At 42.6% G+C, this 27,030-nt stretch overlaps 1 protein-coding gene across 1 annotated transcript in view; it reads right to left on the reverse strand.

Annotated features, from left to right (window-relative positions):
• Nucleotides 1-8,439: 8,439 nt before the first annotated feature.
• The window catches only part of LAMC2 (laminin subunit gamma 2), a 77,759-nt gene continuing 59,168 nt past the window's right edge, over nt 8,440-27,030 (reverse strand). Inside the window, exons 14-23 of the mRNA XM_060774488.2 lie at nt 25,963-26,168; nt 24,179-24,258; nt 21,392-21,529; nt 19,741-19,885; nt 17,416-17,565; nt 16,206-16,320; nt 13,070-13,269; nt 10,574-10,732; nt 10,387-10,486; nt 8,440-8,904 (exon numbers count right to left, since the gene is read on the reverse strand). Coding sequence (XP_060630471.2) covers nt 8,654-8,904; nt 10,387-10,486; nt 10,574-10,732; nt 13,070-13,269; nt 16,206-16,320; nt 17,416-17,565; nt 19,741-19,885; nt 21,392-21,529; nt 24,179-24,258; nt 25,963-26,168 — 1,544 coding nt within the window. The 3' untranslated portion in view covers nt 8,440-8,653. The remainder of the gene's footprint in view (nt 8,905-10,386; nt 10,487-10,573; nt 10,733-13,069; nt 13,270-16,205; nt 16,321-17,415; nt 17,566-19,740; nt 19,886-21,391; nt 21,530-24,178; nt 24,259-25,962; nt 26,169-27,030) is intronic.

Below are 27,030 nucleotides of genomic sequence, written 5' to 3' on the forward strand. Positions count from 1 at the left end.
TGGGGGCCGGGACCCCTGCGGGGGTCGCCAGGAAGTGTCAGAGGGGTCGCCAAAGACCATCAGAAAACATAGTATTTTCTGTTGGTCATGGGGGTTCTGTGTGGGAAATTTGGTCCAACTTAATTGTTGGTGGGGTTCAGAATGCTCTTTGAGTGTAGGTGAACTATAAATCCCAGCAACTACAACTCACAAAGGTCAAGGTCTGTTTTCCCCAAATTCCACCAGTGGGCATATTGAGTATTCATGTAGACCCAATAAAAATTTAGGGGAAAAAAAGTATTCATGTAGAGTTTGGTCCAGATCCATCCTTGTTTGAGTCCACAGTGCTCTCTGGATGTAGGTGAACTACAATTCCCAAACTCAAGGTCATTGCCCACCAAACCCTTCCCGTGTTTTCTGTTGGCCATGGGAGTTTTGTGTGCCTAGTTTGGTTCAATTCCATCATTGCTGGAGTTCAGAATGCTCTTTGACTGAAGGTTAACTATAAATCCCAGCAACTACAACTCCCAAATGACAAAATCAATCACCCCCCCCCCAACCCCACCACTATTCAAATTTGGGCATATTGGGTATTTGTTCCAAATTTGGTCCAGTGAATGGAAATACCTCCTGCTTATCAGATAATTGCATTACAATTAACAACAGGAGTAAAATTATAGTTATGAAGTAGCAAAATGATGTTATGGTTGGGGGTCACCACAACATGAAGAAATGTATTAAGGGGTCACGGCATTAGGAAGGTTGAGAAACACTGGTTTAGGGTTTTATAGGCTATAGGTGCAGGTTATCACCTATAAAGCATTAAAACAGTTTGGGACCCACCTACCTTCGTGACCGTATCTCCCTCCATGAACCATCTCGAGCCCTCCGATCTTCTGGGGAGGCCCTTCTTTCGCCCCTGCCAGTTTCACAAGCTCGCCTAGTAAGTACAAGGAAGATTGCTTTCTCTTCTGTGGCTCCCCGACTCTGGAACTCATTGCCTGGAGAAATTAGGAAGGCCTCTACCCTAGAAACATTTTAAAAAGAACCTTAAAACCTGGCTCTTCCGCTGCGCCTTTGGTGAGTAGGCATGCAATCTCACATTATTGCATAGCCTCAACGCTGTTGTCATTGGAGTATACGTCCCCGTCCCCCCCGTCCCCCGTGGGAAAGCTTGATTCCACCACCCCCGATATAATGAGCCCTCTTCTGCAAATAACCTGCTTCTTTTTTATCTCACCCGAGTTTTTAATTAGTTTTTAATTAGTTTTTATTTTAATCATTACATGTAGCCCGCCCATTATCTCTGTGTTTGTGCTTACTTTAATTTTATATTGTTATGTATTCACATGTTTTATGTAATTATGATTTTGTTGTTGATTGTTTGCGTTTTCAGTTTACTTAGTTGTATTTGTTGTTTGGGCTTGGCCTCATGTAAGCCGCTCTGAGTCCCCATTGGGGAGATGGTGGCGGGGTATGACCGCATTTCAGTGTACGAATCCCTTCGATCATCTGGAGAGGCCTTGCTTACGATCCAACCGGCATCGCAAGCGCGATTGGTGGGGACGAGGGTTAGGGCTTTCTCGGTAGTGGCCCCTCGACTCTGGAACTCTCTCCTTAAGGACATCAGGCAGGCCCCGTCGCTAGTAATCTTTAGGAGGGGCTTGAAAACATGGATGTTCCAGTGTGCCTTTCCAGAATAAGGAAACTCCTAGCATTATGTCCCAACGCACTTTATTCAGAGATCTAGGATATCTGCACGCCCACCCCGCTTCAAACACCCCACCTGTCATGCTCAGCACTTTTTAATTTTAATTTTAATTATTACATTTGGCTCGGCCATTGCGTGTTGTTAATGTTATTGCTTGTTTTTGCTTTATTTTGCTGTATTATTGTTGTTGTTGTTTTATTGTTGTCATTTGGGGTCGGCCTCGTGTAAGCCGCACCGAGTCCTTTGGGAGATGGTAGCGGGGTACAAATAAAGGTTTATTATTATTATTATTATTATTATTATTATTAATTATATTATTATAAAGCCAGCACTTTGAATTGTGCCCGGTAGCAGACTGGTAGCCAGTGGAGCTGCGTCAACAGAGGAGTTATTTATTATTATTTATTTATTTATTTACTTCACTTATATACCGCAATTCTCAGCCCAAGGGCGACTCATTGCGGTGTACAACATAGAAAACAGGTGCAAAATACAAAACATAGTGTAAAATAATCCACAATTCATCATTATCAAAAAACATCCCATCAAACATCAACATTACTACATAAGCCATTCCGAGTCGTCTCATCGTCAAACCCACAATCCGATATCATTTCCATTGTTCCATTCCTATGGTCAAATTACCAGTCATTGCACTTCTTGTTCAAATGCCTTTTTAAACAGCCAGGTCTTTAACATCCTGCGGAATATCAACAGGGAGGGAGCTAGCCTGATGTCCACGGGAAGGGCGTTCCACAGCCGAGGAGCCACCACCGAGAAGGCCCTATCTCTCGTCTCCGCCAGCCGTGCCTGTGACGCAGGCGGGATCAAGAGCAGGGCCTCCCCGGAAGATCTCAAAGTCCTCGTGCGCTCATAGGCCGAGAGGCGGTCAGTTAGGTATCTTGGGCCGGAACCGTTTGTGCTCCCTGAGCGCCGCTCCCGTTAGCAACCTGGCTGCCACTCGTTGGATCATTTGAAGCTTCCGGGCAGTTTTCAAAGGCAACCCCACATAGAGAGCGTTGCAGTAGTCTATATGGGATGTAACCAGAGCGTGGACTACCATGGCCAAGTCAGACTTCCCAAGGTACGGGCCCAGTTGGCGCACAAGTTTTAATTGTGCAAATGCTCACTGCCGAGACCTGAAGGGGAGCAAATATAAGCTGACAATTCCTCACTCAACTTTTTCTGTAAACACAGCCTCTCTCTTTTAGTGTCAAGTGTTCATGTCATACAGTGAAGAGCTTAGGCAGCCATCTCCTCAAAAGCACTTAGAAATCAGAGTGGATGATGGGACACATAAAGACCAAATTGGCTCATTTGACAGCACCCCAAAAGCATTCAATATCCTTGGACACTCACTGTTGTCAAAGGCAGATGTACAAAAGAGGCGGTTTCTTTGATGAGAATTTTTCTACTCACGGAAGGCTTAGATATCCTACATGACTCTATAAAAATAGCTCGCTTGCTGTCCTGTCGTGCATCTCCAAAGCACTCTCTCTTTCACATGCCTCCGTTGCTGAGAGCAACCACAATCTCTTGCTGGACTCCACTATTATGTCTCAATACCAAGCTGCAAAGCGCAATGTCAACCACGTATCTGACCGTATGCGCATCTGGCAGGAACGTCGGCCATCTGAAAAGACTTGAAGGACAGCTCCATGGTGGAAACAAAAGATGAAGGCAGTTAAAAAAAAACTTTGAAGGACAAACTCTACTCTTGAACAAAAAACGGATTATCAGGCCACTATCCAATTTCATCCAGTGTAGGACAGCATGCCTTAGGAACATAGCATTGTGGTACAAATGATTATATAATATCTTACAAGTCTTCTCTTTGCCTTCATATTCTCAATTATGCTTATGGTGGGTGTGGGTGGGGGGCATGGTGTAGCATAAATTCAGAGGGGGGAGGTTGTCTTGGGAAGGGTTTGAGATGGGAGTAATCCCTAAATTCTGATGTACACAACAAAGAAATGGGTTTTGGCGGCACAGGGGAGGAGGGAGGGAGGGGAGGGAGGACAAAAGTGTTTGTTTTCCATTTCTGAACTTGCAATTTTGAACTGTAAAATTTGCTTTATTTAAAAAAAAGTTGTAAAAGGAGAAAAAAAAAAGAATTGAAGATGCCAGCTGCACTCCAATGGAATATGCTGGAGGTCGTTGTTGTTAAAAAATGGTTGTCAGGACCATAACTGAACTGGTCAAATTAATTGGCAAAGTATTTAAAATGATATAATAAAATTATGCTAATGAAATGTTTGTTAGCGTCCAAGATTATTTCCTTACTAGTTGTGCTGTCGCGTGCTGGACTCCTATAAAAGACTATAAACAGGACTTAATTTCTGTGAGCCCAACGGGACGCCGGGGTTGCCTCAGAGAGAGGTTTTTTGGGATTTCCCAGAAAAGATGGGCTTCAAAGTCTTTAAAGATGCACTTCTTTAGGTGTTGAAAGTATTTTGTCATTCAATCGCCACCTGAAGGTGATCCTTTCTTCTTTCTGATTTTGAATTTGTAGCTCTATGGGTGCGTGATCAGAGTTGATCATGGGTAGTATTGCACTTTTGGTTATATCTGGCATGATAGTGTTTGTTACCCAGGCCATGTCGATGCGTGACCACGTCGAGTGTCTGTTGGAGAAAAACGTATAATCAATCTCTTTATCGTGATGGTATCTCCATATGTCTGTTAATCCCAACTCTTCTTTTAGTTCTATAAAGGTCTTTGGGAGGGCCCCTGATTGCTTTTGATTTTTTTTTTTGATGCGTTGGTTGATTTGTCTTTAAAGATGCAACAAAATCTTTATTACTGAACAAATAACAAGGCTTCAACGATTGGATTCAAAGTTTTCTTAATAAACTGTTGGCTTTCCCGATCTTGCCCCCAAGGGCAGGCAACTGTTCCTTCACTGTTGGGAAAATCCCCGACTTCTACCCTGGGCAATCTGTCTTCTCTTCTGTTGGCGTGGGGCCCCTACACCCGGTCCAATCTGCTTTATGGTTGCCATGAAGGGCCCTTACCAAACAGAGACCTTTGCAGAACTTCCAGGAGGAGGAAGATGTTCACTTCCTAGTGATGGCTGGCTGAAGCGCTGTGGGACTGGATCCCTAGCAAGAGAGCTGAGAAGCTGTAAGTTCCTCAGCGAACTGTAAAGTCCCCAGCAAAAGCTGTGCTGAGACTGTATATCCCTGGCCAAGCTATGGGGCTATTTCTCCCCAGCCAAGCTGTAAATGATGAAGCCTTTTACAGGAGGTCCTGGTTTAAGTCCTGTTAGGAAGGCTTCTCTGTGTGGACAGACCTAAAATGGCTCCTATTCCCTCCAAAACCCAAAAAGGAGGCGGAACTAGGGAACCTAATGATAATTGACAGGTCATTGACCCAATAACTGCAAAGTAAGGAAAGCCATTTAACTGCAAATGCACAGAACCTTAAAATACATGCAACAATCCACAAATGGCAAGGTAAGCTGGAGCTCCTGGTACGGCCGTACCAGAAAACTAGTGTAAAGGATCACGGGTTTAGGGTGTGGGGTGCCTTTTTGAAGAAATCCACAGAGTCCAATAGGTTCAGGTAAGGCACCGTTTACTCAAGTTGATCAGCATGAGGTGAACAGACAGCACTTCTGCAATTGCTTCCACAGACTGCTGCGCACCTCTTTGGCTTTTTGCAAACCTTTATACTCAAGTAATACAAGGGGGTTTTTTGGTCATGGAAAGTACCTTTTGACAGTTTTTTTTTACCTTTCACTCTTTTTCACCACCCCCTCTCTTCACTTCACTTCACTTCACTTTATTTCTTAATTAGTCACTCTCCACCATGGTGCTCCGAGCGACTTACAATCTAAAATAGCATTTACACAATATAAAAACATTCAACATAAAAACATACAACAGTGACTATTTGGCAAATTAGATCTGATAACTTTACTTAAATGCACAACCAAACAGCCAAGTCTTGAGTGCCTTTACAAAAGGTCGCAACTCCGACATTGCTCTAATGTATGGAGGCAATGAGTTCCACAGAATTGGAGCACAGATTGAAAAAGCTCTACGCCGTGTAGATTCCAGGTGTACCTCCCTAGGGCCTGGTATGTATAGGAGATTTTCTTGGGTGGATCAAGGTAACCACTGATGGGAAAAAGGAATGAGGCGGTCCCTAAGATATAAAGGTCCTTGGCCATTTTGAGCTCTAAATGTCAGGATCAGTATCTTGTAAGAGATCCGATGTTCTATTGGTAGCCAATGCAGTTGTTGTAGAATCGGTGTAATATGGGAACTTATAGATGATCCCGCTAGCAGCCTGGCTGCCGCATTTTGGACCATCCGAATCTTCTGAGTTGTTGACTTCGGAAGGCCAGCATATAAGGCGTTGCAATAGTCCAACCTTGTGGTGACTGTTGCGTGGATTACTGTTGCCAATGCTTCTACTGAAAGGTAGGATGCCAATTTCCTTGCCTGGCGAAGATGAAAAAAGGCCTGCTTACTTATGGCAGTGATCTGGGCCTCCTTCGTCAGCGATGAGTCCAACACAACCCCAAGGCTTTTAACAGTGGAAGACGGAACCAGAACTTCTCCATCGAAATCAGGCAGAGACTGGATTAATTCTGGCGGCTGGCCGGGCCAGAGTATCTCAGTTTTAGCAGGGTTCACTTTTAGTCTGCTTGCTCGCAGCCAACTCATCACTGCTTCCAGACACAGCCTAAAGTTCTCAGGAATCGCGGTTATCCCAGGTTCGAGATGCAAGAGTAGCTGGGTATCATCTGCATACTGGTAGCACTCTATGACAAAGCTCCGCACCAGTCCAGCAAGTGGCCGGACGTAAATGTTAAATAACAGGGGCGAGAGGATAGCACCCTGGGGAACTCCACAGCAAAGGCAGGAGCTCTCACAGCTTTGGCCTAACCACTCCACCCTCTGTCTCCGGTCCCGGAGGAACGAATTGAACCATTTCAGGGCTAAACCTCGTACACTAGCCAGAGCCAATTGATGAATCAGCAAGTCATGGTCCACGGTGTTGAATGCAGCTGTGAGGTCCAAGAATACCAATAGCGCTGATCTGCCTCGATCTAACTGATGACGAATATCGTCAGTAATAGCTACCAAGACAGTCTCTGTCCCATGACCTGAATGAAAGGGGTCCAAACCCGCAGTCTCATCTAAGAATTGCTGTAGTTGCTCCGCCACTGTCCACTTGCCCAAAAATGGAAGGTTTGAAACTGGGCAATAGTTACTAGGTACGGCGGCGTCTAGGCTTGGTTTTTTCAAGAGAGGGTGGACCACTGCTTCTTTAAGGCAATCTGGAAAAATTCCTTGCTCCAAGGAACTGTTGATGATGCTCCTTAAGGGATCTCGCAGTCCCTCCCAGCACTCCTTAACCAACCGGGAGGGGCAAGGATCGAGGGAGCAGGTGGTTGGTCTTGCTGGTAAGTTTTTATGTTGGTAAGAATTGTTCTTCATTTTAAATATTGTATTGGTCTTTAATAATTTTTTGCACTAGGAATAAGATATTTTCAGTGTGCGTGGAAATTCCTTAAATTTTTTTGCAAACTATAGTGCAGCCCCTGCAACAGTCTGATCGACCGTGAACAGGCCCTCAGCTTTAAAATTTTGTGGATCCCTGGTTTACACCATATCTATTTGTATGGTGTCTCCTGCTGGAATTAAAACAATCATATGACAAATATTATTATACTGTATATAAATGTGTCTCAGTTAATGAAACAGAGGTTCTTGGGCGTTACTACAATCACAATCCATTTCTTGGCTACCTCCCTTTATTAAATATTCAGGTTGATTCCCCCCCCCCCCCAATTTGTCTCCATTTTCTAGAATGAGAAGCAGAACTAAGAAATAAACATGGCAGCCTTCTTGAACCATTGGAGTCCATTATTTATTCGGCTTTCCTTCTCATCAATGATAGAAAATACATAGCACCTTTAAACTTGTCTATGACACAGTCTGAAAGCAAGGAGTTGAATTACTTTTTTCAAAAGTACATTCTAGAACAATTTTTGACATACACATTGTAATGGTTGAAACCCATACTTGAAAAACTAATTAAATAACTCAGTATATCTTCCCTATAAAAAGTCTTCTCCCTCTCCCCATCCTTAGACCAAGCTGTGATGGTTTTGGCTGAACTCATGTTTGAAGACAAGATAGGTATATCTTCTTACTGCAATGCTACCTTAATCAGTCTGGGACTTGCTCCATCCTTTTAGCACTTCAGATTTGAAAAATATATGCTGGATTTGGCTCATAACTGACAATAAGTGCCCCATTCCTGCACATGGAGTATCAAAACTAGAGGAAAATGGATAAAATACCTAAGACGACTGGACGTATAAGATGACCCCCAACTTTTCATGTTAAAATATAGAGTTTGGGATATACCCGCCGTATAAGACTACCCCTCTTCCAATGCACACCAAATCAAAAAATTTAAAGCATCAGATTTAATTTCAATATGGTAATTTTCCTATTACTGTACCTCCTTCTCTGCCTCTCAGATCTCACACATGCACACCTGCACCGCTTCACTGCAGTCTTCAGGAGTGAGATCTGAGAGGCAGAGGAGGAGGGACGATAATAGGATACAAGGGCGGGCCAGACAGGTAAAAGAGGTGTGTTTGTCTGGGCCCAGAGCTATCCATCTCCAGCTTTGGAGAAAGTTAATCAGAGGTGGAAAAAAATATAGTAATTCAGCGCCTAGCTCCAACAGAGTCCACACAGTAAGTCAGGACATCTTTTATTTCTTGCTCCTCAGGACTGGATCAACTGGAATAGCTTCCAGTACTGCCCCAACTGATTAATGGCTGCATGACGGTAATGCAACTTGAAATGAGTCTATCTAGCCTTAGGAGGGATGGATCTCCTGCATCATCCCAAATCATTTCTCTGATCCAGATGCTGAGTCCAAGTATTGGCAGAAGGAATATTTGTGACTTTGCTTCCCCTACCTCGCAAATCTTCAAGGTCTCTCAATGGGTTGTACATTATAACACTTGGGAGGGAGATTATCCCGTATCTCCTCCAGGTTCTTGATATCTGCGTTGATCTCTATAATGCTCTTATACAGTGTCTGAACCTGAAGTTTCTGTCGGCTGGCTGTTTGCTCCAGTTGTAACATTAGCTCTTTCAATTGATTATGTCTTTTTCTGGCCTTATTGAGATTCATCTCAAGCGAAGTCACACCTTGATCATCCAAGGACTCAGGTTGCTCTGCAAAAGCAAGGGAAACAAAAGCTTATTAGCAAAACTTTCTAAATGTGGACTCTGCATTGCATTTTGTAGTCTAAGTCAAATGAGATGTTCAAATGTGTATTCTTGCAATTAGTACATTCTTTCTCCTCAGAATTTCTTCAGTTGTGTGTGTCTCAGCAATATAATTTGCAACTTAAGACCATATTTCTCTTCCAAAAACCAGTCATAAAACAAAACATGCCACATATAATAATAATAATAATAATAATAATAATAATAATAATAACAACAACAACAACAGAGTGTGTGCTGTGGACTCATCTTGTTCGGTTTCAAACAATAAGAAGAAGAAGAAGAAGAAGAAGAAGAAGAAGAAGAAGAAGAAGAAGAAGAACAATAATAATAGTAATAATAATAATAATAATAATACTAAAAAACCAGTACAGGTGATCCCAGTGATCATTGGCGCACTGGGTACCGTGCCAAAAGATCTCAGCCGGCATTTGGAAACAATAAACATTGACAAAATCACGATCTGTCAACTGCAAAAGGCAGCCTTACTTGGATCTGCGCGCAACATTCGAAAATACATCACACAGTCCTAGATGCTTGAGAAGTGTTCCAGTTGTGATTTTGTGATACGAAATCCAGCATATAGATCTCGTTTGCTGTGACATACTGTGCTTTTGTGTCAATAATAATAATAATAATAATAAAACAGAGTGTCTGCTGTGGACTCACCTTGTTGGCTTTCTAATAAGAATAAGACTAACAACAACAACAGCAACAACAATAAACCAGTACAGGTGGTCCCAGTGGTCATTGGCGCACTGGGTGCCATGCCAAAAGACCTCAGCCGACATTTGGAAACAATAAACATTGACAAAATCACGATCTGTCAACTACAAAAGGCTACCTTACTTGGATCTCCACGCATCATCCAAAAATACACCACACAGTCATAGACGCTTGGGAAGTGTTCGACTTGTGATTCTGAGATACGAAATCCAGCATATAGATCTCGTTTGCTGTGACATACTGTGCTTTTGTGTCAATAATAATAATAATAAATAAAAAATAAAACAGAGTGTCTGCTGCGGACTCATCTTGTTCTGTTTCAAATAATAATAATAATAATAATAATAATAATAATAATAATAATAAACAACCAGTACAGGTGATCCCAGTGGTCATTGGCACACTGGGTGCCGTGCCAAAAGATCTCAGCCGGCATTTGGAAACAATAAACATCGACAAAATCACGATCTGTCAACTGCAAAAGGCTACCTTACTTGGATCTGTGCGCATCATTCGAAAATACATCACACAGTCCTAGATGCTTGGGAAGTGTTCGACTTGTGATTTTGTGATATGAAATCCAGCATATAGATCTCGTTTGCTGTGACATACTGTGCTTTTGTGTCACTGCTCTACAGTGGTTTTCTACTGATTACTCAAGTTTTGATTGCAACCCTGATAGGAAATCAAAAGATCTCTTACCCATCATTCGTAAAACATCTTCTAATGTACTGAGCAGGTCTTGGACAGCCATCCCAGCACTGCCAGCATCTGCCTTGGCGCTCTGTGACATTTGAAGAGCCTGGTGACAATATTGAAAACTATTAGCAGGCTTTCTCACCTAAGCAGGCATCTCAAAAAGACCACTGCATGTAAAATATAAACTCACTTCCTGGGCCATGGCGGCATCCATGTCAACCTCCAGTGCCTTCTTTTGTAGCTCACTTTCCGTATCTTTGGTCTCTTTCCGCAGAGACACAATCCCTTGCTCCAGGGTTAGCACTCCATCTGCTGTCCTGTTGGCTTCCAAAGCCAATCGCCGTATTTCCTTGTGATGGGAACAAAGTAATACTGTAGTTAACATACTTACTGATTTCTGTCTTCTAACTTCACTTTCCTCCACTGAGCTCAAGGCAGCATAGATAGTTCTCCATCTACAATACCCTCACATCAATTTTGGTTTAGAGAGGGGAACTGGCCCAAACTCACCCAGTGCATTGCACAGCATTGCCCCCTCTACATTACCCTATATCCCAGGATATGATCCCAGATTATCTGCTTTAAACTGGATTATATAAATCCCCACTGCCAGATAATTGGGAATAAATCAATAATCAGGGATCGGATTCTGGGATATAGGGGCAGTGTCGAAGGGGCCTTAGTGGAGTTTAAAATTTGCATCTCACTTGTCCTGTTTTAATCAAGGTGCCACACTAGGCTTGGTTGATAAAAAATGGTTCAAAACCCGCTTCGGATGTGGGGGCGCTGGTGGTTCAATTCTAAAGTCAATTCCAATGTTCACAGAAAAAAATCAAACTTTTGGAAATTCCGAGACTTCTGAATCCTTTTGTCAATGGTTTGAAAGTGTTATTTCCTGTTTCATTGGGTGGTCTTTACATTGAAAGTAGTTGTTTTACTCCAGAAGCAGGGAAAAGCAAGCGGAGGAAATTCTTTCCTTCTCTGGTTTAAAACTGGTTTCTCTGGCTTGAGCCGAGGCCAGGAAATTCCTTCTGTCTCTGGTTTAAAACTGGCTTCTCTGGCTTTAAAACTGGCTTCTCTGGCTTGAGCCGAGGCCAGGGACCAGAAGTGGGGAAAAGCAAGCAGAGGAAATTCCTTCCTTCTCTGGTTTAAAACTGGCTTCTCTGGCTTGAGCCGAGGCCAGGAAATTCCTTCCTTCCTTCTCTGGTTTAAAACTGGCTTCTCTGGCTTGAGCCGAGGCCAGGGACCAGAAGCAGGGAAAAGCAAACGGAGGAAATTCCTTCCTTCTCTGGTTTAAAACTGGCTTCTCCGGCTTGAGCCGAGGCCAGGAAATTTCTTCTGTCTTTGGTTTAAAACTGGCTTCTCTGGCTTGAGCCGAGGCCAGGGACCAGAATCGAGGAAAAGCAAGCAGAGGAAATTCTTTCCTTCTCTGGTTTAAAACTGGCTTCTCTGGCTTGAGCCGAGGCTAGGAAATTCCTTCCTTCTCTGGTTTAAAACTGGCTTCTCTGGCTTGAGCCGAGGCCAGGGACCAGAAGTGGGGAAAAGCAAGCGGAGGAAATTCCTTCCTTCTCTGGTTTAAAACTGGCTTCTCTGGCTTGAGCCGAGGCCAGGAAATTCCTTCCTTCCTTCTCTGGTTTAAAACTGGCTTCTCTGGCTTGAGCCGAGGCCAGGGACCAGAAGCAGGGAAAAGCAAACGGAGGAAATTCCTTCCTTCTCTGGTTTAAAACTGGCTTCTTCGGCTTGAGCCGAGGCCAGGAAATTTCTTCTGTCTTTGGTTTAAAACTGGCTTCTCTGGCTTGAGCCGAGGCCAGGGACCAGAATCGAGGAAAAGCAAGCAGAGGAAATTCTTTCCTTCTCTGGTTTAAAACTGGCTTCTCTGGCTTGAGCCGAGGCTAGGAAATTCCTTCCTTCTCTGGTTTAAAACTGGCTTCTCTGGCTTGAGCCGAGGCCAGGGACCAGAAGTGGGGAAAAGCAAACGGAGGAAATTATTTCCTTCTCTGGTTTAAAACTGGCTTCTCCGGCTTGAGCCGAGGCCAGGAAATTCCTTCCTTCCTTCTCTGGTTTAAAACTGGCTTCTCTGGCTTGAGCCAAGGCCAGGGACCAGAAGCGGGGGGAAAGCAAGTGCAGGAAATTCTTTCCTTCTCTGGTTTCAAACTGGCTTCTCAAGCTTGAGCTGAGTCCAGGGACCAGAAGTGGGGAAAAGCTGAATCATTTCTGACTCACTTCCTGAGTCATAACAAAAATGGCGGAAAAAGCTTCAGAAGGGCAAAGGGATATCCGGTTTTTTAAAAAGCTTCGATATTGCTTCAAAAAAGGTGTTTTTAACGAAATTATTTTGAGCAACGAGTTATCTGACACGACTCTATCCGTGCCTATGCCACACATAGGCTTTCCCATTTGAAGAAACATTCATTGGCTGAGAAAAAAGAAAGCCATTGCAAGAGCCAGACATTATGAGAACCTGCAAATCAGAGATATTAAGAGCAGCAGGTAATGCACAAACCCAAAGACCTGGGGGCCTCTTGCAAGCTGTTACCTCCTTGCATTTGTTTATACAGTTTTCAATAACAAATTAGTTCCCAAAGTAAACCTCCTTTATAAAATAGAGTTGTGTTGAAATCCTCAGTGTTCAGTGTCAATCACCCCCCCACCCTTTTTTTTTCAATTCATCCTATTCCTCCTCTACCTGATCAATGCCGCCAATTATTTCCTTTGCTTCTCCAGCCATTCTCCTGGCTGATCCAGCTTCTGTTACGGCAGTGCCCAGGGCTGCTTCTGCACGCGTTGTCTTCTCATTGGCACTGGCAATCATACCGCTGATGAGAGGAAGCTTTCGCATGGCATCTCTGGCCTCTGCTTGCCTGTCTCCTACTCGAAGATCAAACTCTACAAGCAGAAGGAGGAGAAATGCAAATCTGAGGACTTTATCCCATGTGTGTGTGTGAGAGAGCATCATATTACCGTGGTACTTATTCGTGAGTCACATTGCTACAAAATGTATACAGGCAGTCCCCAAGTTACAAACATCCAACTTACAAATGACTGATAGTTAAGACAATAGGAGTGAGACAATAGGAAGTGAGAGGACTCTATCCCTAGGAAGAGAAATTCAGTCCCGAAAGATTTATCATGGGGAAAAGGTATCTCATCTGAAGCCTCACACCAATTCTAATTTCCACAACAAGCCACATTTTTAAAAATCCAATTTTCACAGGGATAGAAAGTGTGGTGAAATCTTCTGAACAGGGGAACAGCTTATACATGTATGTAAAGTCTTGACTCTGCCTTTTCCCTTTCCTCTGCTTTAGTTCCCCCTTTTCATAGGCTTTCCCAATAGTGTAGTTACCTACCTTTGTGTTAGTTTTGGGTGGAGCATAAACACCTCCCAGCGAATAGGCCAGCATTAGTTGATCTTTTCCATTTCCCTGTACAGAGCTCTTTGCTGGAATCTTCCCTCTTTTTACAGCAGAGCTACTGTGACTTAGGCTTGGGATTGTCTGGTAATCCCAGGCTCAAGCAATTTAAACAGGCATTCTTAGCACCTGCATTCAGCAGTATTTTTATACCACCAGTCCAAAGGACAACAGAAGCTTATAACCATCTTAAGCTTCACAGGAAAGAAGATTAAGACAGTTTATAAGCATTGCTTTGCACCAGAGGCAGGAAAGACTCCAGAAAGATGACTGCAACCAGCAAATTCTCCTTTTGTAATGTATTGTTTCAAGTTACCTTATGATGGTCCCGGGTGGAGTTAACTCTTTATTCATATTGTTTCAGTAAAATCATGTGGTTTTCTTTTCACCTTGCCGCAAAGTGCATCTGTCTGCTAAGGGCCTTAATCTTAACAGAAGGTATACAGATAGCTCCCAAGTAAAGCCAGACACTATAGTTTTCCTATAGGCTCGGACGTGCCATCACTCACTCTCTCTCTCCCCCTCCCTCTCTCTCTCTCTATATATATATATACTAGCTGTACCCGCCACGTGTTGCTGTGGCCAACCTTCCCTCTTTCTCTCATTCTTTCCCTCCTTCCTTCACTCCCTCTTTCCTTCCTGCTTTCCTGTCTTTCCTTCTCTTCCTTCTCTATCTCTTTCCTTCTTCCCCCTTTTTCTTTCTCTTCTGCTGTCTCTTTTCTTCCTTCTCTCTTTTCTTCACTCCCTCTTTCTCTACACCTTCCCCCTTCCTTCACTCCCTCTTTCCTTCCTTCTTTTCCTTTTTTCTTTCCTTCTCTCCTTCCTTCCTTCTCTAACTTTCCTTCCTTTCCCCTTTTTCTTTCCTCCCTCTTTCTCTCCTTTCTTCCTTCTCTACCTCTTTCCTTCCTTCCTTCTCTTTGCTTCCATGCTTCCTTCTCCCTTTCCTTGTTTCTTTCCCTCCCTCTTTCTTTTCTTTCTTTTCTCCCCTTCCCTCCCTCTTTCTTCCCTTTTTTCTGTATTGTCATTTAGCTTTCCGTCATTTAGATTTTTGGGGCTTTTTAAGTCTCTTCCGCTGCGTTTTGTTGTGTTTTTATGAGTGAAGGACATACATTGGGTTGTTAGGTGTCTTGTGTCCAAATTTGGTGTCAATTCGTCCAGTGGTTTTTGAGTTCTGTTAATCCCACAAATGAACATTACATTTTTATTTATATAGATAAATGCTTTGTATAGCATAAAAAGGTAAAGGTAGTCCCCTGACATTAAGTCCAGTAATGTCTGACTCTGGGGTATGGTGCTCATCTCCATTTCTAAGCCGAAGAGCCAGCGTTGTCCATAGACACCTCCAAGGTCATGTGGCCAGCATGACTGCATGGAGCGCCGTAGCATAGGGAAAGGTTAATCCCTGTTGTGTTTGCTTTGCTGTCTGCGCCCCATGTTCAGAAGATTTCACCTCACTTTCTATCACTGTGAAAATTGGATTTTGAAAAATTTGGTTTGTTGTGGAAACAAGAATTGGTGACAAGGCTTCAGTTTCCCCTTGAGATATATATAGTTACACTTAAAAATGTACATATTCCAACTTACAAAGAAATTCAACTTAAGAACAAATTAACAGAACCTTGTTTGTAACTTAGAGACTGTCTGTAGTTCTAAAAAATTCTCCACTCCATCCAAATAATCACAAATTCCTTTGGTTGCATACATCTCTATTTTTTTCTCATCCATCTTTTCTGCAAGACGCAGCCTCTCCTAAAACTGAAATGTTGCTTCTAAAAAAAGAGAATACCACATCAACTTATTTTCATCTTTTCTGGATCTACATTATTCATGTCCAGAATCTTTGTCAGAACTTAATGTTGTTGACAAAGGCATTCAAACCAATTCAACACTTGTCTTGTTTTCCATGACCAGGCTCCCAAACCCTGGTCATCCTGCCATTTTGGATTTTAGTTCCCAGAAGCACCAGTCAACTTGGCCAATGGCAAAGAATTCCAGCGACCTCATCACATGGGGCTAAAATCGGTGGCATATGCCGATCTAGCCTCTTTCACCCATGGAGCCAGGCGACTCCCATTAGACAATGTCATGCCAGCTCCATGGGTGAAGGAGGGTGGAACTGGCATGCTGCCACTACTGTGGCAACACAGGAGATTTCCTGTGTTGCCACTAACTTTAATGGGGGGAAGCTGCACACTCCATACGCCCACCACACTTTCCTCCATGGGATCAACAGCCAGAGGAGCCGGGCAATGTGGAGCATGGGGCGGTGGCTTTCCCACATCCTGCAATGAAGAGAAGCGACATCCGCCTTTTTTGGCAGCCATGTGAGGAGGTGGTAGGAGCTGAAGTCCAAAATACCTGAAAGACAAAAGTTTGGGGGTCACTGACTTAGACTTTTAAGCAACTCACCTCGCAAATTCTTTAAGATGCTATCAACTTCATCAAAAGTGGCATTGCCAGCACTCAGTGCCTGCTGGGCTTTACTCTTGGCGAGGTTGACACGGGACAACAGTTGGATTGATACCTACAGTGAGGCGGTAGGACAAGAAAAAAAATGAAAAACACAAAAAATACATCTCACTTCCAGGGTTTAGGTAATTGATATGTTTAAGGGTTTAGAATTTGTCTGTTGAACTTTGAATAGTAGGAAATGAAATAAATCTACCATCTGGTTGTTTGTTTGGTTTTTTTATTTTATTTTAAGGTACAACTTTAATCCTTGTGGAGAAGAAAAAGTTGTCATGTGTCTTCAGATTATTTCCAACTCATGGTAACCAAAAGACAAACCTATCACAGAGCTTCCTTGGTAGGATTTGGGTTTGCCTTGGCCACCCTCTGAGACTCTGAGAGTATGATTGTGGCGCAGCTGGCTGAGTGTCAGCTGCATTAAGATCACTCTAACCAAAAGGTCATGAGTTCGAAGCCAGCCCGGGTTGGAATGGGTTTCCAACCAATTGTGTGTAGCCTGTTGTCGACCTTTGCAACCCAAAAGACAGTTGCATCTGTCAAGTAGGAAAATTAGGCACCACCTTAAAGTGTGGGAAGGCTAAATTAACTGATTTATGAGGCCATAAAGAAGACTCCAGCAAAGCATTCCAGCGGGGAAGCATGCGGGGAATGCGGAAGTGCTTCATCAACGTCGCAGATGGACGATGAAAGCGACAGCTCCCCTGGCGGCCAGAAAAAGTTAAATATATGTTTGTATGTCAAAAATTGGCATTGAATGTTTGCCATATATGTGTACACTGTAATCCGCCCTGAGTCCCCTGCGGGGTGAAAAGGGCGGAATATAAAAGCTGTAAATAAATAAAATAATAAATAATAAATAAATAAGGTCCTCCAGTAGATTTTCATGGCCTAATGGGAATTTGAACTTTGGTCTCCAGAGTTCAAACACCCCCAATAAGCTGGCTCTCAGAAGAAAACAGGTTGCCCTTAAAATAAATTGATAACATTGGCAGAGAAATCCATGAATGAAATTCTCTCAAAGAGGTAAGGACTGGCAATCTATAATGCAAGCAGGAAGGCATTGAAACTGCAGCGATAGCAAGAGGTAAGTAGGAAATGAGGGTTAAGGATTTCATGGCTCACTCTGTTTATTAAAAGGGATGTACCTTACCAGTCTGTCATTTTGTCCTTTTTGCAACTGCATTTTCATCTCATCCTCCCAGTTCTTGATGTTGTCTTGTAGCCGTCTGTATTCTGCCATGTACGTTTCCACTAAGTTTGATAAGGAGTCTGCTCTCTGCCGGAGTTGAGTGGCTTCTCCCTTAAACATCAGAGGAGGATAAGAAGAGCTGTTTAGGTGCCGCTGGGGTCTTCCACTGAAGTATTGTTAGTTTCCTCTAGATTGGATTACTGCAATGTGCTCTACGTGGGGCTACCCTTGAAGACGGCCCGGAAACTACAACTTGCCCAAGGTTCGGTGGCCAGATTAATAACGGGGGCGAATTACAGGGAGCAATCAATCCCCTTGTTTAAGGAGCTCCATTGGCTGCCATTTATTTTCCAGCATACAACACAATAGCCCACTTGTACACAGAAAGAAAAATAAATCAGTTCAGCCAATAATGTGATTGGTGAAACTTATTAAGGTAAAGGTAGTCCCCTGACATTAAGTCCAGTCATGTCTGACTCTGGGGTGTGGTGCTCATCTCCATTTCTAAGCCGAAGAGCCGGCATTGTCCGCAGACACCTCCAAGGTCATGTGGCCGGCATGACTGCATGGAGCGCCGTTACCTTCCTGCCGGAGCGGTACCTATTGATCTACTCACATTTGCATGTTTTTGAACTGCTAGGTTGGCAGAAGCTAGGGCTGACAGCGGAAGCTCACGCCGCTCCCCGGAATTGAACCTGTGACCTTTCAATCAACAAGCTCAGCAGCTCAGTGCTTTAACCCACTGTGCCACCGGGGGCTCCTTATTATACAGTACCAAAACATAGCATTCACAAAACAATATTATATGTGTTTGGTACAGTCACTCAAAAAAGCCTAGGAATTTAAGGTCTTCTGGTCTTCTGGAGGGGCCCTGCTCTTGGCCCCGCCCTTGTTACAAATGAGACTGGCGGGGACGAGGGACAGGGCCTCCTTGTTGGTGGCCCCCCGCCTGTGGAATTCACTCCCCAGGAAAATTAGATCATCGTCATCCCTCCTCTCTTTTATAAAGAAATTAAAAACATGGATATGGGACCAGGCCTTTGGGTAATCTGGCAGACTGACAAGGACAATGACGACAAGAGCTTTGGAAACGGAATATGATAAGCTGAATGGACTCACTAATTACAGAACACAGCAAAACAATGGCCACCAGGCTGGCTTCTTTTCTAGTAGATTTTATTGTATTAACTCAATGTTTTAATTGTTTATAATTACTGTTTGTTGTGTATTTTATTGCATTTAATTGTAGGCAACGAATATGTGCCAGCTGGAAGCCGCCCTGAGTCCCCCTCTAGGGGGTTGAGAAGGGTGGGGTAAAAATACCCGAAATCTATATATATAAAAATGCTCTGTGCATAATGAGTACCTTAAAAACAAAAGAACCAATGAACAAAATCACACCAAATTTGGCAACAAAATGTCTCACATCACAAGGAGTGACCATCACTCAAAACATTATGATTTTGTCATTTGGGAGTTGTAGTTGTTGGGATTTATAGTTCATCTACAATCAAAGAGCATTCTGAACTTCATCAGCAATGGAATTGAACCAAACTTGGCACACAGGACTCCTCTGACAAATAGAAAACACTAGAAGGGTTTAGTGGGCATTGACCTTGTGTTTGGGAGTTGTAGTTCACCTACATCTAGAGAGCACTGTGGACTCAAACAATGATGGATCTGGACCAAACTTGGCACGAATACTCAATATGCCCAAATATGATCACAAATGGAGTTTGGGGAAAATAGACCTTGACATTTGCGAGTTGTAGTTACTGGGATTTATAGTTCACCTACAATCGGAGCATTCTGAACCCCACCAACGACACAATTGGGGCAAACTTCCCACACAGAACTCCCATGACCATCAGAAAATACTTAAGGCCACCTAGTCCAACTCCCTTCAACAGGGCAAGAAAACGTAATCAAAGCCCTCCTGACAAAGAGCCATCCAGTCATAGATATAGATAGATAGATAGATGATTGATAGATAGATAGATAGATATGATTCACACACACAGAGATCTAGTATCATAGATTTGAAAGCGACCCCTAAAGAAGGACAATTATGTGTTGCGTGTTCCAGAGTAGGCAAACATCAACACTGACAAAGAAACAGCAAGAAAAACTGTTTACCCACAACCATAAAGAAATTACATATATTAGAAACCAACACTTTCTCATTAATTTATTTTCCAGATCACCAGACTGGGCCACAGCAACGCGTGGCAGGAGGGCAGCTAGTAAATAAATAAATGTGTGCATGTACAGAGACATGGGTCTCACCTGAAAGAAGTTTATGTCAACCTTTGGTAAGCGTGCCAGAGAGCCAAGCAACAACTGGCTATCCTGATAGACCTTATCGGCATCAGACGCAGCTCTGCCAGCATCAGCTTCCAATGCACTTGATAGCAGCTTTACTTCATCATATCTGAAAAAAGAGGAGAAGATGGTTTCTAAACTTAAATGTGTGAGGCTGCTTTCCCTTAGTGACTAATGTATGCAAGCACTCTGCAATTCTTGTGAACAAACTACTGAAATTTTAAGCATCCCTGACAACTTGGCAAAGTTGTCAGCTCCAGCTTCCCATGTGTGGACATGAGAGAAGCTTCCCACAGGATGGTAAAACATCCGGGCATCTCCTGGGCAACGTTCCTACAGACAGCCAGTTCTCTCACACCAGAAGTGACTTGCAATTTCTCAAGTTGCTTCTGACACAGTAAAAAATAGTGATACATAACAAACTTCATTCATGCATTAATAACTTACTAGCAGACTATCTTGAATTTTTAGATTCCTTAGGTAATAATTAGATTTAGATAAAGATTTAAGAGAAATAATATGACAAGAATAACCAAGATGAACTTTGATAGAAGAAAGCTGGAAAAGAAAAAAAGAGCAATATCGATGTTATTCACCGCTTTGAGTCGCCTGAGTGCTGAGAAAAGCGGTATATAAATAAAGTAAATAAATAAATAATGTTTATTTATACCCCACTTTTACTCTCCACAAGGAGACTCAAAGCAGTTTACATTAAAAGCATTTCAATAAAGTTTAAAATATACAAATATAAAAACATTAAAACGGAATTAAATATCAGTGGTATTTTTAAAAATCACGGTTAAAATCCATAAAACTAAATTAAATAAATAAATACATAAATAAACAAAATAAATAAAATAATAAATAAATAAAATAAATAGTATTTTATTTATTTATATAAATAAACAAAATAATATATAAATAAACAAAATAAATAAACAAAATAAATATATAAATAAACAAAATAAACAAAATAAATAAATAAAATAAAATAAATAAAATAAATAAAATAAATAAAATAAATAAAATAAATAAAATAATAAAATAAAAACAAAAAACAAAAATAAAAATGTATTCAAAGCTAAAAGCACATCACCCCCTGACACTGGTTAGAACCTATGCTTCCTTCCCAGAGAAGGAGAACAAAGAAACCAACTAATTTTTCAAAGAAGGTGAAGCAATTTCTGCAGCTAAAAAGAAAACAAAAAGTTGAGCCAAGGCAGACCAATGAAAGATACAGAGAAGTGAAACAAATGGCAGTCATTACCTAGATCCCCCCCTTTTTGAAAATCAGTTATATAAGCATTGATATCTCTTTGCTCTCAACTCTTTTTTTGTGTAATTTAATCCATTTGTGTCATCGTCTCTAAATAAATAGAAACATTACATGTTTTCTGCTGATCAGAGTGAAAAGCATCCTTAGTTTCTTTGCTCCTAGTTTCCCAGGGCTGCCCTCTGCCTCTGTGTGCCTTACAGCAAACAAAACCTCTTTCCCCATACAAAGCTTCCATCACATTAGCAGGGACTCAAATCACAATCATGTAGTTGATGAAGAGAAAAAGAGAATGTTAATCATGTAGCCCTGAAAGTGCAGGCCAAGGACCTTTGGACATACTTTTCTTGGAGCCCATGTGCAGAGTTGGCCAGTATGGTTCCTCCACTCAAATATGGCTGCAGCAATGTTAATGCCTGTTGGGAAGCATCTTCTGCGGCACGGGATGCTTGCTCAATGGTATTTGCCAGTTGCATGTGGCTGAAAGGCAAAAAGAGAATATCTAGAAATGGGGTTAAATTGTTAGGGGGCAGGGCAAAGAGAAAGACAGAGAGGTTGATTTATGTATCTGCCATCTTTCCAATCCCCTTACATTACACAACATTAAAGTCAAAACTGTTAGGTTACTGATTTTACAAGAATTGACTTGAATGTACGAGGGATATTTTTAAAGTAAGGTCCGTTTTGTTGTAGACACTAGTAGTTTGCGCGCATACCGCAAAGAGCGCGTGCATGCCTCGGGAACAACTGTGCTCAGTTTCTGCTCTGTAGCTAACCTGTAAGGTTCTGTTCTGTGCTTTAAAAATGTTTAAGACTATCAACTCACCATCTGCATGTGAGGTTCGCTCAGTGATACGGTTTTTGTCAGCAAGGAACCTGCCTGCTGCAGAAATTCATCGACAGATGTGTGAAGTGTACGGTGATACTATTATGAGTGAAAGCAAAGTGCGTAAGTAGGTACGACAATTCAAAGATGGCCGTGACAACGTCCATGATGAGGACCGCTCTGGTCGCCCTTCTTTGATTACAGACGATTTGGTTATCGGAGCAGGCGGCAAGCTTTTCTGAAAAGGGTATTTTAAAATTGGTTCAGAGGTATGATAAGTGTTTGAACAAACTTGGCAACTATGTCGAAAAATAGAGTGAAGTGTGTACTTTCTGAAAATAAATTTACTTTTTTGAAATCAACTTTCGTTGTGTACTTACGTTCCAAAGGACCTTACTTTAAAAATACCCCTTGTATTTTTTGAGTCTGCCCAGTGATTGTAAGCCACTTTGAGTCTACTATGGGAAAGATAAAGAGGGGTATAAGTAAACATCATCATCATCATCATCATCATCATCATCATACGTAATAAGAAGAAGAAGAAGAAGAAGAAGAAGAGGAATGGTGATGATAATAATAATAATGTGGGGAACTGGGACAGTTTGGGGATTCTGCTTGTGTACCGACCCACCCAACAACACAGCAGTCTCTCTGCCGTAGCTTACAGAAGTGGTCTCTAGCTTGGTGTTGGTCTCTCAGCTACTGGTAATGTTGGGGGACTTTAATATCCATGCAGAGGCCACCCTATCTAGAGCAGCTCAAGATTTTATGGTTGCCGTGATGAGCATGGGACTGTCCCAAGTGCAATCTGGACCTACCCATCAGGCGGGACAACCTTAGACCTAGTATTTGTATTGAATGGTGTAGATGTTGGTGTGGAAGAACCATTGTCATGGACCAGCCATCATCTGGTCCGTGTTAGACTTACCATTACCTCCAACCTCCACAGGAGTGGTGGACCGATTAACATGGTCCACCCCAAGAGACTTATGGATCCAGATGGACTCCTGATGTCTCTTGGGGATCTTTCTGTCATGGCGGCTGAGGAACCTGTCGAAACCCTGGTTGATTCTCTATAACACCGAGATAGTCAGGGTGATAGACATCCCCTCTCGTTGCACAGAGTTAATCTGGCTCCTTGGTTCTCTGAGGAGCTGGCATTGATGAAGTGGTCAAGATGGAGACTGGAGTGTCTTTGGTGGAGAACTTTGAGTGTCTCCAACCAAACGTGGGCTAGAGCCTCCATTAAGGCCCATTCCGCAGCTCTGAGAGCAGCCAGGAAGGCTTTTTCAATGGCCCGCATTGCGTCTACAACTAATAGACCAGCTGAGTTGTTCCAGGTTGTTGGGGAGCTCCTTCACCCCTGTGGGTGTGAGGTGCCTCTTGACAACTTGACTACTCGATGCAGTGAGTTCACGCAGACAAAGTCGCTCGGATCCGCTCCAACTTAGATGCCAACTTTAATGCAGTACCAGGTGAGGTAAATGAGGTATCTGTTAGTCTGATCTTGTTGGATTCATTTCAGCTTGTACAGTCTGATGATGTGGACAAGGTCCTTGGTATGGTGAGAGCAACCACATGCACACTAGATCCTTGCCCATCTTTGGTTTATTAAATTTGCTAGAGGTGGATTAGCTGAGTGGATCTCGAGGATTATAAATGCCTTGCTGGATCAAGGACAAATTCCATCGTGTCTAAAACAGGCAATAGTAAGACCAATTCTGAAAAAGGCATCCCTTGATTCCACAATTTTGAACAACTACCAGTCAATTTCAAATCTTCTTTGCTTGGGGAAGGTTCTGGAGCGAGTGGTTGCTTCTCAGCTCCAGGGATTCTTGGACAAAACTGATTATCTGGATGCATCGCAGTCTGGTTCAGGCCAGGTCATGGTACTGATACGACTTTGGTCACCTTGGTGGATGACCTCCGCAGAGAACTTGAAAAGGGGAGTGTGTCCCTGTTGGTTCTCCTGGATATCTCTGCGGCTTTCGATAACGATTATGGTATCCTTCTGGGATGATTCTCTGGAATGGGGATCCTTTTCGGAGAGCCACACCCAGTCAGTGAAGCTGGGGGACACCTGCTCGAATCCCTGACCTTTGACCTGTGGGGTCCCGCAAGATTCTATTCTTTCCCCCATACTTTTCAACATCTACATGAAACTGCTAAGCAAGGTTATCTGGAGTTTTGGAGTTCAGTGCTCATTTTTATTCTGTATTGACTGTTTGTCATGTATTTTACTATGTAAGCTGCCCTGAGTCCCTTTGGGGAGATCGAGGCGAGGTACAAAAAAATTAACTCACCTATTTGCTAATTCCATTGCTTCTTGGGCCAGGTTTAAAAAACTGTTTGAACCCCCAGGGATGCCTGGAGATGGAATAACCTGAAAAGAGAGAGGAAGAGTGTCAGTATTACTCTAGATAGTATTTTCATCTTTTTTTATGGTAACTAGCTAGAATAGGGCATCAGGTACTGTGTTCTGGACCATAATGAAATTAAAATAGTCTAAGACAGTGGTTCTCAACCTGTGGGTCCCCAGGTGTTTTGGCCTACAACTCCCAGAAATCCCATCCAGTTTACCAGCTGTTAGGATTTCTGGGAGTTGAAGGCCAAAACATCTAGGGACCCACAGGTTGAGAACCACTGGTCTAGGACATGAGGGGTGTAATGAATCCGTTACCTTCGCTACCTGCCTGATAGCTAAATGGAGTTGGCCTGGTGAAGGTACGGCATCCATTTTAGAGAAGGGAAACAGGGAGATGCCATCTTAGGTTAGGTTTGCCTCGAGGGGGCGTGTTCTAGTCTTGGAGGGAAAGTTAGAAGGCTAGGATTGGTTAGAAAGATGGGGGCGGAGCCTACGTGGGCTGAAGGAAAAAAGTGACTTTTAAAACTGAGGTTTGAGTTCCCAGTTTGCCAGTTGGTGTTTGGAAAGGGTGGAGGAAAGAAGCATGGGTGTTAGTGAGAGCAGTTTAGGTTTTGAAGAAGAATTTTGGGTCAGTCTTTTGTATAGTATTTAGAACAGTTATTGAGTAAATAGCTGGAATACTGTGTGGAGCAGAACCCCGTTAGTGGTCTGTTCTTTTCCTAAGGAAGTCTAGTTCAGGGTTTTGGCTAGATTCCTAAGGGGGATTTTTGGGAGTTACTTTCAGAAATTCATTTCCTGAAGTAATTTTCTGTGTTGAAACTTTTAAACTTTTAAGACTTGTAACCCAAAAGTTTTAAGATCTTTATTCAAACGCAACCACAAGGTTTTTTTATGCCAGTATTTTACTGAAACCATTAAGCATTTGTACCTGAATATTTCAAGCCTGTTCAATAAACATTCTTGTTATTTTTATCAACTTATACAGCCTCAGTGTGAATACCTTTGTGGTCAAAGTGTTATTCAAGTCAGCTTATAGCAGCCTCTAAGAAATCTATAGTGACACAGTGTGTTACTGAACAACCTCGCAATCATACCTCAGCCTGTTTATTATTAATATGGTGGCAGTGGAAATCTTTTAAAGAATCATTTTAAGTCTCTCAGTTCTAGTGGTTCCCAGTTCCTAACTTCTAAATATTCAGTTGGTTCAACAACTATTCTCCCTCTATATTTTTGGTGAGCTAGTCTGTACACCACGTGTTCGTTATAAGGGGTCCAATGCAATTTAGTGGTTTGAGCATTGGCCTATGACTGGAAACAAAGGTTGAAATTAATGATACTCGCTGGGGGACCTTTGGTAAGTCACAGTTTCTCAGCCTCAGAGGACGCCAATGGCAAAACTCCCGTTAATACTTTTTGTCAGTAAAACACTACCATAGGGCCACCATAGGTCAGAAAAACTTTGAAGGCATATAACAACAACAAGAGCAGAGAATAGAGTATATTACAGCATGCATTTGGATAGCTACTCTTGTAAAAAAAATTCTGAAGGACTCTTTGATCTACACATATTGTTCTGTAGTGTTTGTTAAGGTGGAACAGGTACAGAAACGGTATCTTTCAGCTACACTTTCTGAGTCTAATAATGATTAAGCAGCTACACAAATTCCTCTGAAATAAATTGTATTATGTCTAAATGTGCTGTTGATTGAAGAAGATACTTGCCATGCCTTCCATTTGTGCTTTGCTTTGCTCCAAATCTGTACGCGCTCTTGCCACCAGCTTCCTGGTATCTTGCACCTGGCTTTGGTATTGTCTTTCCAAAGACTGCAGTCTGTCAGTTGTCTCGTTTATCTCATCCAAACGACTCTGGTAGGTCAAACCTTGAGCCTTCATCTTTGACAGGCGGCTCCCCAAGGTCCTGTCAGAGGCTTAAATATCAAGAGACACACAAAAAAAGTTTTCACTTGGCTAGCTCAAAGCAGGTTGAATAATAATAATAATAATAATAATAATAATAATGTTCATTCGTTCAGTTGTTTCCAACTCTTTGTGACTTCATGGACCAGTCCACGCCAGAGCTCCCTGTTGGCCGTCACCACCCCCAGCTCCTTCAAGGTCAATCCAGTCACTTCCATGATGCCATCCATCCATCTTGCCCTTGGTCAGCCCCTCTTCCTTTTTCCTTCCATTTTCCCCAGCATCATACTCTAAGCTTTCCTTTCTTCTAATAATAATAATAGTAATAGTAATAGTAATAATTCATCACATGCAATAAAATCAGGGTTTCTACACATTTAAGAAATAGCTACCTATGGAGCTCATCACATGATGTGGGTTCCAAGTATTTTGCCGTTTCTGAAGTGTGTTTCCCCCCCATGCTTCCTAAGTCGATTAGCAATTTACTTCTTTGTTAATACCCCACATAGAGACATGAAAAAACAAGAAATATAATATGTGATGGGACCACGGTGGTCCATGCTCTGGTTACATCCCGTATTGACTACTGCAACGCTCTCTATGTGGGGTTGCCTCTGAAGACTGCCCGGAAGCTACAATTAGTCCAACGTTCGGCAGCCAGATTACTAACGGGAGTGGAGTACAGGGAGCGCACAACTCCTTTGTTGCACCAGCTCCACTGGCTGCCAATTAGCTTCCGAGCACAATTCAAAGTACTGGTTTTAACCTACAAAACCCTATACGGTTCCGGCCCAGTTTACCTGTCCGAATTTATTCTCCTGTATGAACCATTAAGACAATTAAGATCTTCTGGTGGGGCCCTGCTCTCGGTCC

This window comes from Anolis sagrei, chromosome 4 (genome assembly GCF_037176765.1).
Source record: "Anolis sagrei isolate rAnoSag1 chromosome 4, rAnoSag1.mat, whole genome shotgun sequence".
NCBI lineage: Eukaryota > Metazoa > Chordata > Lepidosauria > Squamata > Dactyloidae > Anolis > Anolis sagrei.